The 17,132-nt window shown below is 39.4% G+C and overlaps 1 protein-coding gene across 1 annotated transcript in view; it reads left to right on the top strand.

Annotated features, from left to right (window-relative positions):
- Window positions 1-17,132, top strand: part of COL15A1 (collagen type XV alpha 1 chain) — a 223,946-nt gene that overhangs the window by 144,748 nt on the left and 62,066 nt on the right. The window contains exons 20-25 of the mRNA XM_043975517.1: window positions 1,259-1,294; window positions 6,939-6,992; window positions 9,564-9,632; window positions 10,827-10,862; window positions 15,020-15,073; window positions 15,177-15,236. Coding sequence (XP_043831452.1) covers window positions 1,259-1,294; window positions 6,939-6,992; window positions 9,564-9,632; window positions 10,827-10,862; window positions 15,020-15,073; window positions 15,177-15,236 — 309 coding nt within the window. The remainder of the gene's footprint in view (window positions 1-1,258; window positions 1,295-6,938; window positions 6,993-9,563; window positions 9,633-10,826; window positions 10,863-15,019; window positions 15,074-15,176; window positions 15,237-17,132) is intronic.

Here is a 17,132-nt window from a genome sequence, read left to right on the forward strand (position 1 = left end):
CATTCTGCCCTTGAGGATACAGATAAAATATATGTGTGTGTTTATATATTTATATGTAAAACAATACCATACATACTTTTATTTATCAGCTCTTTCTCTGGAACTGAATAGCATCTTTGAGGGTACCAATTTCTTTTTTTTGTTGGTTTTTTTTGGTTTTTTGCTGGGCAATGGGGGTTAAGTGACTTGCCCAAGGTCACACAGCTAGTAAGTGTCAAGTGTCTGAGGCTGGATTTGAACTCAGGTCCTCCTGAATCCAGGGCTGGTGCTTTATCCACTGCGCCACCTAGCTGCCCCCACCAATTTCTAATAATGTGTTTTCTCCCTGTGCCTCTGTATTTTAGTGTGACCCCACATCTTCATACACATATACTTCATGTCCCTAAGGTCTTATAATGTGAGAATTTAATGGTTCTCTTTTATATTCAATAATTAATTATTATATTCAGGACAAGGTTTTCCCCCTTTTCTACTTCCTCCTCCAGAAATCAACCAGTGTGGGAAATCTCTCTTAGAGATTTACGCTGGCCAAGATCTAATCAGACAGTAAACTAAATTTTAAATATGGGCTAATGGGTACATACCTGCTAATTGTATTTGCTCAGACAAGTCTGGGGAAAAATTGATTCTCCCTGTTATCAAGACAGGTGATACGGAAACTGATGTCTCCTTGACCAAGATTTAAGTGACCTAAGTCACATACCCCAATACCTTAATTTTAATATAGCCCACACCTGTCTTTGTGTTAACCAATCAGAATTGACTACTACCCCTCAGGAGGAACACCTCCTCTTCAAAGGGCATGTAAACTTTGTCCCCATCACCATTAGGGGTCCTTGGTCTAAGAGAGATGGCCAAATGACCAGCCTTTCTTATTAATAACATGATTAAATTACCCAGAAACTATGTCTCTTGGACTTTTTAATCAATACAATCATCAGAGAGCCCCATTTCTGAGGGCCCACCTTCCTGCTGCTTTGGAGTCATGGCTGGCACTTACTGAAAGATAGTCTATCCCTTCTGATGTAACTGCACATACAATTGGATTGTCCTCTGCACCTAAATCATCTCCCTCTCCCAGACTATTTTACTTTTTGCTTCTTTTAACAAGATCTCTATTTATATCTGTGAGTATGCTAATAAGGTAATAGTGTTGTTTTTTAAGACATAATCAAGTGTATGCACTGAATAAGAATGGCTTCACAACTTAGTCTCAGAAAATCCTGTAACATAAATCTTTTGATTTGGTGTATTACAGGGACCAGAGGGCAAGCCCGGTCTGCCAGGATTCCCAGTAAGCATTATAATCCCTGAATTAGAACTAATAATGAAATAAAATAACAATAGCTTTTATCTTATATTTTACAGTTTACAAAATGCTTTATACATACATTATCAACTATGTAATAATGTTTGTTGTATAATATATAAGGGTTAATAATAAAGTTTTATGTAGTATTTTAAGGTTTGCAAACTGCTATACATATATCCCTTACATGCATTATGAACTATATAATCTATATTTATTATATACTATTTAAGGACTAATATTATATATGATTTTAAGGTTTTCAAAGTGTTTTATATAGTATCTTTTACATGCCTTATTAACTATTTAATAATATATTTATTATATAATTTAAAAATACTAATAATGTTTATATAGTGTTTTAAGCTTTTCAAAGTACTTTACATACATTATCTTTAACATACATCATTAAGCATGTAATAATAATGTATATTTATTATATGATATTTAAGGGTTAATAATTTTTCTAGGGTTTTAAGATTTGCAAAGTGTTTTATATACATGATCAATTATATATAGATATATTATTAACTGTGTCAATAATGATAATGATAGCTACATTAATGACATTCATTTATCATAATGCTTTAAGGGTTATAGAGTAATTTACATAAATAGGGTGTCCCAAAAGTCTTTTTTTTTTTGGTGGGGCAATGAGGGTCAAGTGACTTGCCCGGGGTCACACAGCTAGTAAATGTCGTGTCTGAGTCCAGATTTGAACTCAGGTCCTCCTGAATCCAGGGCGGGTCCTTTATCTGCTATGTCACCTAGCTGCCCCCACCCAAAAGTCTTAAGGCAAACTTAATCTTTAATAAACTTATTAAATTATTATAATTCAATTGTGCTATTTAATTGTGTAATTGATATTTGGATTATTGAATTATGATTAAATTTAAAAGCTTTTAAAGCTTACATTTTCCCTAAGACTTTTGGGACACCCTGTGTTAGCGCCTTTGAGACTCACAACAACCCTATGAGACAGGAATGACAGATAAAGAAAGCCCCATTTTACAGATGAAGAAAATGGAACTCAGGTTAAATTGAAATCTAGGACAAGTATAGAAATGGCAAGAGAACATGAGAGATGATTCAGATAGGAGTTTGACTAGTTGACCTTTGAGGTATTCTCCAATTCTTTAAGTTTGGGATATGATTGTGTTCTAATGGCATGAAAACAATAAAGTGGCAATGTCCTATAAGAATGGCATGAAACTTAGAAAGGATGAGTTGAAGGCTTGTTAAGAAAAGAAGAGAAAAGAAAAGAGAGGAGAAGAAAAGAGAATTGAAGAGAGAAAAGGGAAGAGAAAAGGAAGGAAAGGAAAGAAAGGAAAAGGAAAGGAAAAGGAAAAGGAAAGGAAAGGAAAGGAAAGGAAAGGAAAGGAAAGGAAAGGAAAGGAAAGGAAAGGAAAGGAAAGGAAAGGAAAGGAAAGGAAAGGAAAGGAAAGGAAAGGAAAGGAAAGGAAAGGAAAGGAAAGGAAAGGAAAGGAAAGGAAAGGAAAGGAAAGGAAAGGAAAGGAAAGGAAAGGAAAGGAAAGGAAAGGAAAGGAAAGGAAAGGAAAGGAAAGGAAAGGAAAGGAAAGGAAAGGAAAGGAAAGGAAAGGAAAGGAAAGGAAAGGAAAGGAAGAAGAGAAGAGAAGAGAATGGAGCTTTTGGAGAGGCATTAGGAACCAGAGGAGAGCAAAGAAAGGATAGGTGCTCCAAAAAATAGAATAGGTCATAGAGAGAAGGCAAAGCTAGTTCTTTGCGGGGGGGGGCGGGGTTTGTCTTCAGCAAGTATAAAGATCTTTAAATTATAAAGAATAATGTAGACTTCTTTCTTGAGGAAAATTGAAGTCCAAGACAGATGGGAAAATAGTCAGAGAACATTCAGCTGCTGTAAACAAATTCAAGTCTCTAGGCTCAGATGAATTATACTCCAGAGAATTCAGAGAACATGGAGATGTGACCTCAAAGCCAGTGCTAATCATCTATAAGAAACTATGGAACATAGGAGACTTGGCAAAGACTAGCTACAGGCAAATGTTGCCCTGTTTTTCCAAAAGGAGAATGAGATATGGTTCATAAACTATTGGCCAGTAACCTTGCATGGATGATGCCTAGCAAAATTCTAGGACAAATTAATAAATAGATATTTTGTGGGAATTTAAAAAAGAATGAAGTAATCCAAAAAGAAGTCATTTTGAGTTCACACAGAATAAACCAGGACAAATGAGGCTCATTTCTATTTTGATGGAATTAATAGTTGGCCCCATCTACACCTGTTCACCTCTGCCCACTTTAGTAGGAAATATTTAGTGTGTGTGATACAGATCAGGGGTAAGCAAATCAAAGGCCAAGGGACCAAAACTAACCCCCCCACACACACACATGTCTTGTTAGAGCAGAGAGGTCAGGATGGTTTGTACATTTTTAAATTTAAAAAATACTTTATTTAAAATTGTAAAAACCATTCTTAGCTAGGACTATTCAAAAGCAGGTCTCAGCAAATTTGAACCATTGGCGGTAGTTTACCTCCTCCTGATATAGATGATGAATCAGCAAAGAAAACTGAGGAAGGGTCAGAAATGTAAAAAAAGAACCAAAGAGCATCTGTGTTGAAGTATTTAGGTTGGCAAGGTGGTCCACAGCATCAAAGACTGCAGAGGGTTCAAAATAGGATAAGATTAAGAAAAGGTCATTAAATTAGATCACAGTTCATTTCAAAGAGGGCAGTTTCAGTTGAATGATGAGGATTTAGAATTCAATGAAAAAAAATGAAGTAGAGGCACTAAATGCAATTTTTCCAAGGAGTTTATCTGAGAATATGAGATAGAATGATAGTTGTGGGGGGAGGTAGAAGCTTTTTTAATGAATGAGGAAGATTTGAGCATATTATAGGCATCAGGGAAGGAAGGGGCCAATAGATGGGAGACAATACAATACAATGCAATAGATTATTAAGTGCCTGCTGTGTCACAGGCACTATACTAAGTTCTGGGGATACAAATTAGAAAAAGAAAGACAGTTCTTGCCCTCAAAGAGCTTACAAAGTAATGGAGAAAGATGATGCTCAAAAGGAAGCTGAAAAGGGTTAGAGGGGCAGAGGATGCCTAGCATTAGGGGATGATGATGGTAGAGTCAAAACCAAGCATTGCAAGTGAAAGGAAATGAAGAGTTGGCTTTGTTAACTGAGACAAATGCTCTCTTTTTTTTTTTTTTTAGTGAGGCAATTGGGGTTAAGTGACTTGCCCAGGGTCATACAGCTAGTAAGTGTTAAGTGTCTGAGGCCGGATTTGAACTCAGGTACTCCTGATTCCAGGGCCAGTGCTCTATCCACTGCGCCACCTAGCTGCCCCGACAAATGTTCTCTTGAGGGAATTTAAATCTCTCACCAAAAGGGGAAGACTGGAAAATGCAAAGGCCAGTTCTCTGGAGAGCACAAAGGCTAGTGAAGTTGGAGTGAAATTGAAGGGAGAAATTGAAGATTAAAGAGAGAGCGAGGCTGGTAATGAGTACAATGTGCTGAAAGGGATGGAACTATGTAGAGGCCTTGACAAGGAGAAGGCTACCTCTTCATCAGAGCTTGTGATGGGGTGAAGGTCGAGGGGGTAGGTAGGGAGGGTGGTATGGGAGGCTTGAGGAGAGAAGATTTAGAACAGCCTCTGTAGTTCTAGGGATAGAGAATTGGTTAGGGAGGAGTAAAAGAATCACCTCCATGTGGTAAGGGCCTAGCTGAGATTATATAACATATATTTGTAGTAGGCTTAGATCCACTACACATAGTTTCCTAACTTTCTGCTGCTCTGTTCAACAGCTCGTGAGTAAGGGTTTGGCAAGATGTGATTAGAAATAGGACAAGAGAGCAAGTGATTTGAGAATATAGGGTAGTGTAGAGTTGAAATTATTCACCAAAGGGGTAAGATTGGGAAGGGAAGAAAATGTAGCCTGACCAGGAGTCATAGCCTGGGAAAGTCCTAAGGGTTAGAGGTGTCAGGTATAGGGGCAATCAAATATAGACAGCAGTAGAATAATAAAAGATTATGTTTGAATAAAGGAATTTCAGAGTTCTTGAATGAGGAAATAAAATATTTATGGCTGATGGCAAGAATGGAGGAATTGATCATGGAAGTTGAATAGGTTGGGTATTTGCAGGAATATCAAGATATGTGTTGGAGTCTTCCAGTATAAGGGTAGAAGTTAGGGTGGAGGGGCAGCTAGATGGCGCAGTGGATAGAGCACCGGCCCTGGATTCAGGAGTACCTGAGTTCAAATCTGGCCTCAGACACTTAACACTTACTAGCTGTGTGACCCTGGGCAAGTCACTTAACCCCAATTGCCTTACTAAAAAAAAAAAAAAAAAGACGTTAGGGTGGAGTGAGAGACTGTGTTCCAGCCAAAAACAAGGAGAATGTCCTGGGCATTGGTAGGATATTTATTGAATAATAAATTTGGATAAAGTAAAGCTCAAAGGAGAGGTTGCAAAACAAATATTAAATTTATAACATGTTAAATTTGTAACACAAAGGCTGCCCTGTGAAGAGTACACACATAAGGATTCCCATTGATGGAAATGTTCTCTAAATATTCCTACTCTCAGATGACATAATAATTATATTGAATTCCAATGTGAAATCCATAATAAGCCAAGAGATTTTTAACCATGCAAATTGAAAGGAAAAAAAAAAAGAGGATGAAAGATTCCTATTGCTTTGATTGTGGCATATAGTTTAGTGGGTGGCCCATTGGTTTAGTCCACAAATGTAAATAGCTTAGACAGGCAATAAAAATGGATGATGATCAGGGCAGCTAGGTGGTGCAGTGGATAGAGCACTGGCCCTGGATTCAGAAGAACCTGAGTTCAAATCGGACCTCAGACGCTTGACACTTACTAGCTGTGTGACCCTGGGCAAGTCACTTAACCCTGTTGCCCCACCACCCCCCCCCAAAATGGATGATGATCTTGGCCAGAGTTGAGTAGTAAAAGAGGTTTATCTCAATCACACTTGGGCTGTGCACAGCATTTCCAATGATCCTAAGGTTCTTGAGGGTACAAAGTCTATCTCTAAGTCCAGTACTTCCTCAGTGAAGTTCTGTCACTGGGAATCATGAACACCATGGCCTCAAAAGAGTTAGAATTATAAGTCACCAAATTGCATTAGAAAGATGAAGTTTAAAAGGTTGAATCATATCGTCAGTGATGCTCTATCTGTAAGAAGTGGCATAAAAATCATTGTCAAAGATATATGGGACAGCTGGGTGGGATAACAGAGTGCAGGGTTTGGACTTAGGAAGACTCCTCTTCCTGAATTAAAATTTATCCTCAGACACTTACTAACTGTGTGGCCCTGGGCAAGTCACTAAATACTGTTTGCCTCAGTTTCCTCATCGGTAAAATGAGTTGGAGAAAGAAATGGCAAGCCACTCTACTATCTCTGACAAGAAAATTCTAAATTTTTTTCACAAAGGGTCAGACACGACTAAAATGACTGAACAATACCCACAAATAGGGTTGTAAAGGGAGGTGGGACAGTCACAATATGAGAATGAAAGGAGGCCATATGACTGACAAGCTTTTTCTTTCTCTCTTTTTTGATAAATCTACTTCTGGATAATTAAAGGATCTTAATTTCCTTTTTATAATATTTTTCAGGGACCAAAGGGACCAAAAGGTGACACTGGATTTCCAGGGTTGCCAGGAGAAAAGGTAAGAAGGAAATAGAGGCAGAAGTTATGACTGTTCTCAGCAATTTGTGAGACAATTCAAAAGTAGTTGAAGTCCTCTATTATTTTCCATTTTTCCAGTCTTGTCATGCTAATGGTCTTACAGTTTTGAAAGCAAATGGATAATAAAATGAGTCATAAAACATGAAGTCATTTGCCCAGACATTATTACCTTGAATGTTAATGCTCATTCACTGTAGCCCTGACTGTCTAGCATTTGATAGCACTATTGTTATAAATTCATAGAAGACTAGCATTGAGACTCCTAAGGTCATTTAGTCTAGCTCCTACTTTAAGTACAAATCTTTCTTCTTTTTTTTTCCTTTTTCCTCCCAACGTTTTAATATTTTATTTTCCCCCATTACATGTAAAAACTATCTTTAATATTTGTTTTTCTAAAATTTTGAGCTCCCTCCCTCTCCACTCCCCCCATTGACAAGGAAAGCAATCTGATGTAGGTTATACATGTATGGTCATGCAAAACATATTTCCACGTTAGTCGTGTTAGAGCACAAATCTTTCTTAAGCATTATTGCAAAGTGGTCCTTTAGCCTCCAGCTGCAGATGTCCAGGGACAGGAAATTTGCTAGCCTCTGAAGCAGCCCTGGCCAATCATCTCCCATGCTTTGGAATACTCAATACCCAGAATGTATAGAGGTATGCTCCCTCCTTACTAATTTCATTCTTCTGAAAGCCAAAAGAGAAAACAGGGAGAAGATTGAGGGTAGAATTAGCATCTGAGCAAGGAATGTATGACTGTCCTTCTATGAGGTAGTGTTAGAGCCAGCCTTAGAAGTAGTCATGGTGGGGAGGCTAGGTGGTGCAGTGGATAAAGCACCGGCCCTGGATTCAGGAGTACCTGAGTTCAAATCCAGCCTCAGACACTTGACACTTACTAGCTGTGTGACCCTGGGCAAGTCACTTAACCCCCATTGCCCCGCCAAAAAAAAAAAAAAAAAGAAGAAGAAGTAGTCATGGTATGGTTACAGTCATAAAAAAAATAAAAATGTAAGTGTACCTTGACTCCAAAAGCCTCCCCCACCAGCTTTGTTGTTTGTTTGGTGATTGGAACTAGATCTGTGATTTCATTGGCATGAGGAACTCCCAGATGAAAAACCTCCCTCGAGGGCAGCTAGGTGGTGCAGTGGATAAAGCACCAGCCCTGGATTCAGGAAGACCTGAGTTCAAATTTGGCCTCAGACACTTGATACTTACTAGCGGTGTGACCCTGGGCAAGTCACTTAGCCCTCATTGTCCCGAAAAAAAAAATAGGGAAAAAAAAGAAAAGAAAAACCTCCCTCTATTGATGTAGGCTGGCCACTTCTCTGAAACTGATAAAACTACCCAGAACACAGAGAGGTGTCCAGAGTCACACAGATAGTATGTGTCAGAGGTGGAATCTGAACTCAGATCTGTCTTGCTTTGTCTAGCCACTGTCCTCCACTGCCTTTCAATATCAATTGATAAAGTAAGTTCTATATTTTTATTGGTTTATATCATATCTAAATAAAATGCAAATACCCCTGGAAGAGGCTAAATACATTATGCTTTATTTACCATTTCTATCTTAGTGTGAATAGCTAGTATCAAATCTCTTCTTGACAATGGTTTTCAATCAGTCAATCAACATTAAAACATTTATTGATAATAGATTTATTATGATACAATATCAATTATAATAAATTTATTAAACATTTATTATAATTATTTATTGTTTTGATAATGGTGAGAAAAGAGAAACCTATAAAAGCCATGTACCCCATGGCAGGAGAATCAGAGAGTAAAACTGAGAGTAGAAAAGATTATAAATAGGTTGTTTAAGAGGAATTGGAGAAAAACTACTCTATTTCCCTGAAGGATAACCTTAAGTGTTATAAATTTTTGTGATAGCATCTATTGGATAATCAGCTCTTGTAAGTCAAAACACCAAAAATTCCTAAGGAAGACAGGAGGCAGAGTAGACTGCATTCTAAACTTTATATCAGGAAGAAATAAATTCAAATCCTGCCTGACTTTTATAAGATGTGTGACCCTGGGCAAGTCATCTAACCTCTCCATGCTGTAAAATGTGGCAGATGGATTTGATGGACTATAAGGTCACTTCCACCTCTAGATCTATGATCCTAAAAGAAAACAGAATCTGGAGAAGTATTGTTTTCTAAGTCAGGCATTTTCAAACAAACAACAAATAGAGCAGGAGGGAAATAAGCCCGTTTTCTTAACTCAGTGGTAGAAACTTAAAATCTTCATTAGTGAATTTGCCTAAAATCAAATTAAAGTTTTTTTAAAAAAAACAATTTTTCGAATGCAGAGGTGGGGTAGTTACAGATGTGGAACATTACAAGCACTTTCTGATGAAGTCATTATCTTCTTGGTTTTACTTCATTGTTTTATTTTCTTACAAGAAAGCTCTCATGGAGCAACAGTAATCTGTAAATGTTTGTAATTTAGAAACAAAACACATCAGTCATACATCTTGGAGGCTACCATTGGTAAAGTGGGTAGATATAAAAATGACCAAATTAGCTTCATCATAAAGTTCTCTGCATTTCAGGGTGAGAAGGGTGAACCAGGAACCATTCTTGCTGGAGATATCCCCCTTGAGAGGCTGATGTGGAAAAAGGTAAAGCTCTCACCAGATTTATTAACTTTACGTGGGCATTTGAGTTCACCAACTTTTTGCTCGTGTCTTAAACAAAGTTTCTCTGAAGGAAATTCTCCCCTCAGTCTGCTTTATTGCCACGTTCCTTTTGATACCTGTTCTGAGCCCTCTTGTGTATTTTCTTTTGATGGTTTCCTCAGAGTTCATGAAGATGACTCCAAAATTTATATATCCATCTTCATCTGTCTCCTGAGTGGCAGTCCCACATCCCCAACTTCTTTCTGGACATCTACACATGGACATCACATAGGCATCTCAAATTCAAAGTGTTCAAAGCAATACTCATTGTCTTCACCCCAAACCACCCAACCTACCCCCTTTTCCTAACTTCTCCATTTCTGTTGAGGGCATCACACAAATTCACGGCCTTATAGTCATCCTCAGCTCTTCTTCCTTACCCTCTCCACCCCTCTCCCATCTTGCCAACTCCCACTAATTTTACTTCCTTAACATCTGTGGAATCTATCCCCTTCTCCCCACTCACATCCTTGCTTATGCCCTAATCACCTTTTACTTGGACTATTACTATACCCTCTTATTTTGACTCCTTGTCTTTAGTATTCCCCTTATCCAATGTATCCCCCCGCCAATTCTAGAAAATTGATATTAGGCAAAAATTATAAGATGTAGGTGCAACAATGTCATTCACCTGCTCAAGAAGCCTCAGTGGCTCCCTATTGACTCTAGGGTGAAATTCAAGCTCCTCTCTTTTGTCCTTCAAAGTCTTTCACCATCTGGCTCTCACCTGTCTTTCCAACTGATCACATGTTACTCCCCTTCATTCACTCTACACTGCTGCCAGACTTGCCCATGTGAAGTTTCATGATGCAAAAGGACATATTATAAAAATATTACATCTCTTGGATCTGTGCCTACACTTTGTGGAATCCCTGACCGTCTTCAAATACCACCTTACACAGTAGGCCTCTCCTGATCGCCCCAGATGTTAATATACCTTGCCCTACCCCTATTACTTTGCATATTACTATTTTGCATATACTTAGTTGAACTTATGCTATATGCCCTAGTGAGGGCAGGGCCTATCTTGTTTTCTTTTTGTATCTACAGCATCTAGTCCAGTAACTGACTCATAGTATATGCCCAATATATGCTGGCCAAATGGAGTGGAATGATTAATGCAAACTTTTTTTTCAGGGTGAAAATGGAATTCAGGGACCACCGGGACCAATGGTATGAGAAAACATTTAGTGAACTGTATGACAGTATTTCAACATCATGCTTAATGTAGCTGGCTTGTTCATGAGCCTTTAGCATTCACAAAGACCCAAGAGTATATTTGTAACAACCTATATGTTCATCAGGAGTCTTAATACTTCAAGCAGGTGCTAAATTTCACTGGTCTTTACTTTGGTTTCCAACACAAATGCTTTTGTTATGCCAACCTCCCCAGTGAGGACTAGAGTCTCCTAAAGCTGTTACGTTTTGTAAATAATTCATCTAGACCCATGCAGAAGGACAAGGAATAAGAAGCTATTCAATTCCTTTTAAACATCAGGTTCTTGCTGGAATTAAACATTAACTTAGAAAATCATGTCCTTCATGTTCAAAGATAACATTTCAGCTAGTGATCACTGTCTGTGTATGGATGGGACTGAAAAGAGCAAGAGAGAGAGGAGAGTGGAGGAGAAAGAGAAAGAAAGAGAGGAAAGAAGGAGAGAGAAAGAGGGGAAATAAGAGGAGGGAGAGGGAAGGAGAGAGGGAGGAGAGAGAGGGAGAGGGGAAGAGGAAGAAAGAGGGAGAAAGAAAGAAAGAAGGGGGAAGAAGGGAAGCGAGAGAGAGAAAGAGAAGAAAAGGGGAGAAGAGAGAGAGGAGAAGAAAGAAAGAGACAGACAGAGACAGACAAAAAGATAGTGAGAGGAGGAGAAGAACAAAGGAGAAATAAAAAGAAAGAGGGGAAGAAGGGGAGGGAGAGAGAGAAAAGAGAGAAAGAGAGAGAGAGAAAGAGAGAGAGAGAGAAGCAACTGGCCTTTCTACATTAAACACTGCCCTTTGATTTTCAGCTATGGCAAGTGTGGACTTTCACTGTGTTTTCACTCTGTTCCTGAGATTCAGAGCCGAATGGAAGCCTTTGCTTGCAAACCATCACCCCATTCCTTATTGCCATCCCCTGGGCTAATTTGCCAGCCAGCCCCTGCTATACTGCATTGCTTGAAGCTTCCTTCACTCCAGTGAGTTCATCTGCTCTCTCTGCTTCCAACTACTCTCTCTCTCTGTGTGCTTACTGCTCCTACAGCAGCTTTGATCCCCTGCTGTCATCTATTTCTGTGTGTGTGTGTCCAGCCTGGGGAGCAGGAAGGTGGGTGAGGGGGGTTACACTCCAATGAGCATCATTTCTTTATTTTTTGTGGGGCAGTTGGAGTTAAGTGACTTGCCCAGGGTCACACAGCTAGTAAGTGTTAAGTATCCGAGTCTGGATTTGAATTCAGGTCCTCCTGACTCCAGGGCCAGCTGCCCCATGAGCATCATTTCTATGGGAGTAGACCAACTACACTCCTGTGCCTCCCTCTGGATAAGCTTTTCTTGTCAATACTTGAGTCATACCCATAGATGAGGCTGATTGAATTGCTCAAGAATGGATACGTGGTCTCGATGAGAAACTTGGGTCTTAGAGGTAAAAGGGGCTGGACACTGTGACCTCTTCTTTCTGAGCCTTTAGTCTGGCCAATATTGGCCCCAGAGTCCACTAGCTTCGTTAAAGCATCCCTTTAAATGATGACAACACATAAGCCAACATGTGACTTATCACCCATAGATGGGCAGGCAGACAGAGCAATTACTAAGTGTTTAGTAGGTGCCAGGCATAGTGTAAGCGTTGTGGATACAAATACAATACCTGCAGGTGCAACTCCCTTTCTGTCACCTAGCTATGGCTATAGTAGAAAAGAACTTCTCAAACTTCTTCGTCTCAGGACTCCTTTAGGGAGGAAACAACATCAGCTCTTAGTGTTGGTTAGAAAGAAGTTAGTCCCCCATGTGGTAGAAAGTGCAGAGTTATACCTCTGAGAGTGAAATACCTCCTACACAGAGGGCCATTCTGCAGGATCTGGTGGCTGGGTCTGCTCCTTCCTTTTGCTGTGAATCTTTGTGTTGCTTTGTGTGCCTATGCTTTCAATTTCAATCCAAGGCCAATAGGTCTGGTCCTTTATTTTTTCCTCTTGGAGAGAAGGCCATCTTTATAGGTTCATGTTTGTTGGCATGACTTCTATGCAGCTAAAGGGATGGGCAGTTCAGCCAAGGTTTAGTGGCCACCGATGAGGGATAGCTTCACTTTAGTCTACAGACAAATTTCTGAGAGCATGTTCTGAAGCTACTCACTCATTCCTGGGCCTTACAGTAGAAAGATTTCTCCTCACAGGAGGAACTGAGAGACCAAGGGAAGTGGATACCAATGAGTAATTGCCAAAGCTTTGGTGCTTCCTTCCCAACTGATACTCTTGACTACTCGTTCCTTGCCTCAAGTTAATTCAAACTAAATCAAGTCATAATACAGTAAGTGCCAAACTCTATGCAAAGCATTGTGCTAGGCTCTGAGGGAGATTAAAAAAAAATAAGACTGGTGCCTGCTTTCTGGGAGCTTCCAATCCAGTGGGGGAGATAAGAAGTATATGCTAAATTTTTATCTTTTCTTTAATAACAGAAATAGGAAAGTGAGTTGAGAGAGGGGTCAATTTGGAGGCATTGAGTTGGGGAGAGTGGGCAGATTAATTTGAATATAGACATGCTAGTGGTGATGACAGAACATCCAACGAAACAGGTCCAAGCTAGAAATAGCTTTTTTTTTTTTTTTTCTGGTGAGGCAATTGGGCTTAAGTGACTTGCCCAGGGTCACACAGCTAGTAAGTGTCAAGTGTCTGAGGCCAGATTTGAACTCAGGTACTCCTGACTCTAGGGCCGGTGCTCTATCCACCGTGCCACCTAGCTCCCCCTAGAAATAGCTTTAAAAAAAAAATCAGCACTGGCCCTGGAGTCAGGAGTACCTGAGTTCAAATCTGGCCTCAGACACTTAACACTTGCTGTGTGACCCTGGGCAAGTCACTTAACCCCAATTGCCTCACTAAAAAAAAAAAAAAATCTATGTACTCATATTCCAAATGCTGGTATAGTTTCATTATATTGGAGTCTGGTTGAGGTGATGTTCACATGGCAATTTAGGGGAACCCGATTAACTCCATTATTTCTTCTAGTTTAGCCCAAGCCTTTGACACTGTCACACTGGCAAATTCTCCACACGGTGAGAAGTTCCTCAGCTGCTCAAACAATAGCAAACTAAAAGCCCTGACCAACCCACCTTCCCCATTCCATCATGATTTAGATTATAATTTAGATCATGTACCATTGATTCTGATATAATGAGAAGTCTCCACATAGTTCTGAGAATTTGCTTGTGCTTCCCAGAGCAAAGATTTTTTGCTCAAGGAAACTCTTGGCCTCCACGTTTATCCACTAACTGCTTGTTTTGTCTTGGAAATTATCCTCAGATTGCATCTGTCTGTCTAAACTGGCTTTTTACATAATTGTGATTTGTATTCTGAGCATTGATCATGGGTAGACTGGCTCTTCTTTCATGAATTATGTATGCTTTTTCAATGTAATAAATTTATGAATAGTCTAAATAAGTATAATCTCAGAATAGGTACTGGGTGGGTAATTTACATTTCACAGAGGCAGCATGACATGATAAAATGGAGGGCTAGCCTTGCAGTCAGGAAGCCTTGGGTTTAAGTCCTACTGCTAATATATCCTAACTATATGACTATGTGAAAGTCACTTAAACTTTTTGTGTCTCAGACAACTGTCTAAAATTGAAAGTTGTAGATGACTTTCTCAGCCTATCAGTAGAGAGGGTTTCCATACTCAAGAGTTCCTTATATTGAGGAAATCAAAGGTCAGAACCAATTATATTTTTTATTTATCTACTTTAAAGTTTTAATTTAACTGGCAATTGTGAATACTAGCATCCCATGCCCTGTACTATTTTGGGGACCAGAGGCCAAGGTTACTGATCATGAGAGCCAAGTTAATAACATTGTATATGTGTGTATGTGTGTGTGTGTCCCAAGAGAGCATCCTCCAATTTTCCATTTTCTTTTCATTACTTCCTTTCTCTTTAGCTCCCTTTTCCCAGTTTCCCCTTAAAAACAATCCACTATTCTTTCCATCTTTAATATAGATGCTAAGGTTTTAGACTTTGGTGGGTTTTTTCTTTCTTTGTAAATGCTCGTATTTGTTTGCGAGTGAAATGTCAGCCTTGGTTTCTGTAAGTGAGTGATGTGCCACAGAATGTAAGTTCTGTTCTAAAACACTAATATGTTTTACTTTGACTACAGGGGCCCAAAGGACCTCCTGGACACAAGGGAGAATTAGGCTTCCCAGGGCGACCAGTAAGTATTGGTATTTCACAAAGTGAAGTCTGTGAAAATTATCATGAATATAGCTGTTATTAAAATCAAAGTAGATGCTAAAATCTCATTTGCTAAATTGCAGGGAAGACCAGGTCTAAATGGACTAAAAGGTGCCAAAGGAGAACGTGGAGTAGTGTTACTAGTAAGTACCTCTGGGTGCTTTTTCTTTTTCTTAAAATTTATTTATTTATTTATTTAAGTTTTCAACCTCTGTTTAGATAAGATTTCCAATTTCAAATTTTTTCTCCCTCCCTCCCCTCCCTGCCCCCCTCCCCTAGACAGCAGGTAATCTGATATATAACATTAAACATATTTCTGCATTCGTCATGTCATACAAGAAGAATCAGAGCAAGAAGGAAAAACCTCAGAAAAGAAAAACAACAGAACCAAAAACAAAAGAGATAGTATGGTCCAATCAGCATCCATATTCCACAGTTGTTTTTTTTTTCCTGGATTTGGAGAGCCTTTTTCGTCATGAGTCCTTTGGAACTTTCTTGTACCATTGGACTGGTGAGAAGAACCTAGTCTATCACAGTTGATCAACACACAATGTTGATGATACTGTGCATAATGTTCTCCTGGTTCTGCTCATTTCACTCATCATCAGCCCATGCAAGACCTTCCAGGTTTCTCTGAACTCCTCCTGATCATCGTTTCTTATAGCACAATAGTTTTCCATTACATTCATATACCACAACTTGTCCAGCCATTCCTCAATTGATGGACATCCCCTCAACTTCCAATTCCTTGCCACTCTGGGTGCTATTTCTTACATGATGAGGCTTCATCTCATTGAGGCATTTCTTATGGAATGAGAACTCCATCTCAAAGACATGATATGCCAGCTCAACTAGACCCTCTGTATTGCTTGTCAATGCCTTTATCCATCTCTTGCTCCTTCTTTAGCTTATTCCTCCACAGTGATTTTTCTCCAAGCCTATTCTATATTCCTCAAGCACTAATTCTTCCCTCCTGCCTCACCTTAAGTGGATAGCTCCTTTCAGTACTCTACCTAGAAGATTGAAGTTTTGAGAGATGAATTTCCCTCTATTGGCCTTCCAATTTATTTTAGAATGGGGCAGCTAGGTGGCACAGTGGACAGAGCACTGGCCCTGAAGTTGGGAGGACCTGAGTTCAAATCTCACTTCATACACTTACTAGCTGTGTGACCCTGGACAAGTCACTTAACCCTGTTTGCCTCAGTTTCCACATCTGTAAAATGAGCTGGAGAAGGAAATGGTGAGCTACTTTGGTATCTTTCCCAAGGAAACTCCAAATGGAGTCAAGAAGATCCCATTCGGGGGCAGCGAGGTGGCGCAGTGGATGGAGCACTGGCCTTGTATTCAGGAGGACCTGAATTCAAATCTGGCATCAGACATTTAACACTTACTAGCTGTGTGACCCTGGGCAAGTCACTTAACCCTCATTGCTGCACAAAATAAACAAAAAGAAAAAAAAGATCCCATGCAGATAAGGCTGAAATAACTGAACAACAACCATAAAAACTGGCTCTTGTTCTTCTATCTTCAAATATGCTCCAATCTTCCCTATGTTGAAAACTCTTTCACTTGACCCTATAACACTCAAGCTATTTCTTATCTCTCATTCCTTTTGCTGTCAAACTTCTTAAGCCACTTGTGTCTGCCTCTTCATTGTTTACTCACTCCTACCCCCCTAGCATTCTGTTTTTTATTCTCAATATATTTTTGGAACTGTCTTGTTCAAAGTAATAATAAGAATAACAACCAGCATTTGTACAGCACCTTAAGGTTTACAAAATGTTTTACAAATACTGTCCTATTTTATGCTCATGAGAACTCCGGCAAGTAGGTTATTATTATCCCCATTTTGTAGAACAGGACACTGAGGCAGGCAAAAGTTAGGTGCCTTGTCCAGGATCATACAGCCAGTAAGTGAATGAGGCTGGATTCAAACTCTGGTCTCCTGACTCCAGACTTAGCATTCTATCACTGGACCACCTCCACTACCTCATAATAGAACTCAAAAGCTCTCTCCCCACATTAGGGTGGGAGGGCCA

The sequence above is a fragment of the Dromiciops gliroides genome, chromosome 1 (assembly GCF_019393635.1).
Source record: "Dromiciops gliroides isolate mDroGli1 chromosome 1, mDroGli1.pri, whole genome shotgun sequence".
In the NCBI taxonomy this organism is placed as follows: domain Eukaryota; kingdom Metazoa; phylum Chordata; class Mammalia; order Microbiotheria; family Microbiotheriidae; genus Dromiciops; species Dromiciops gliroides.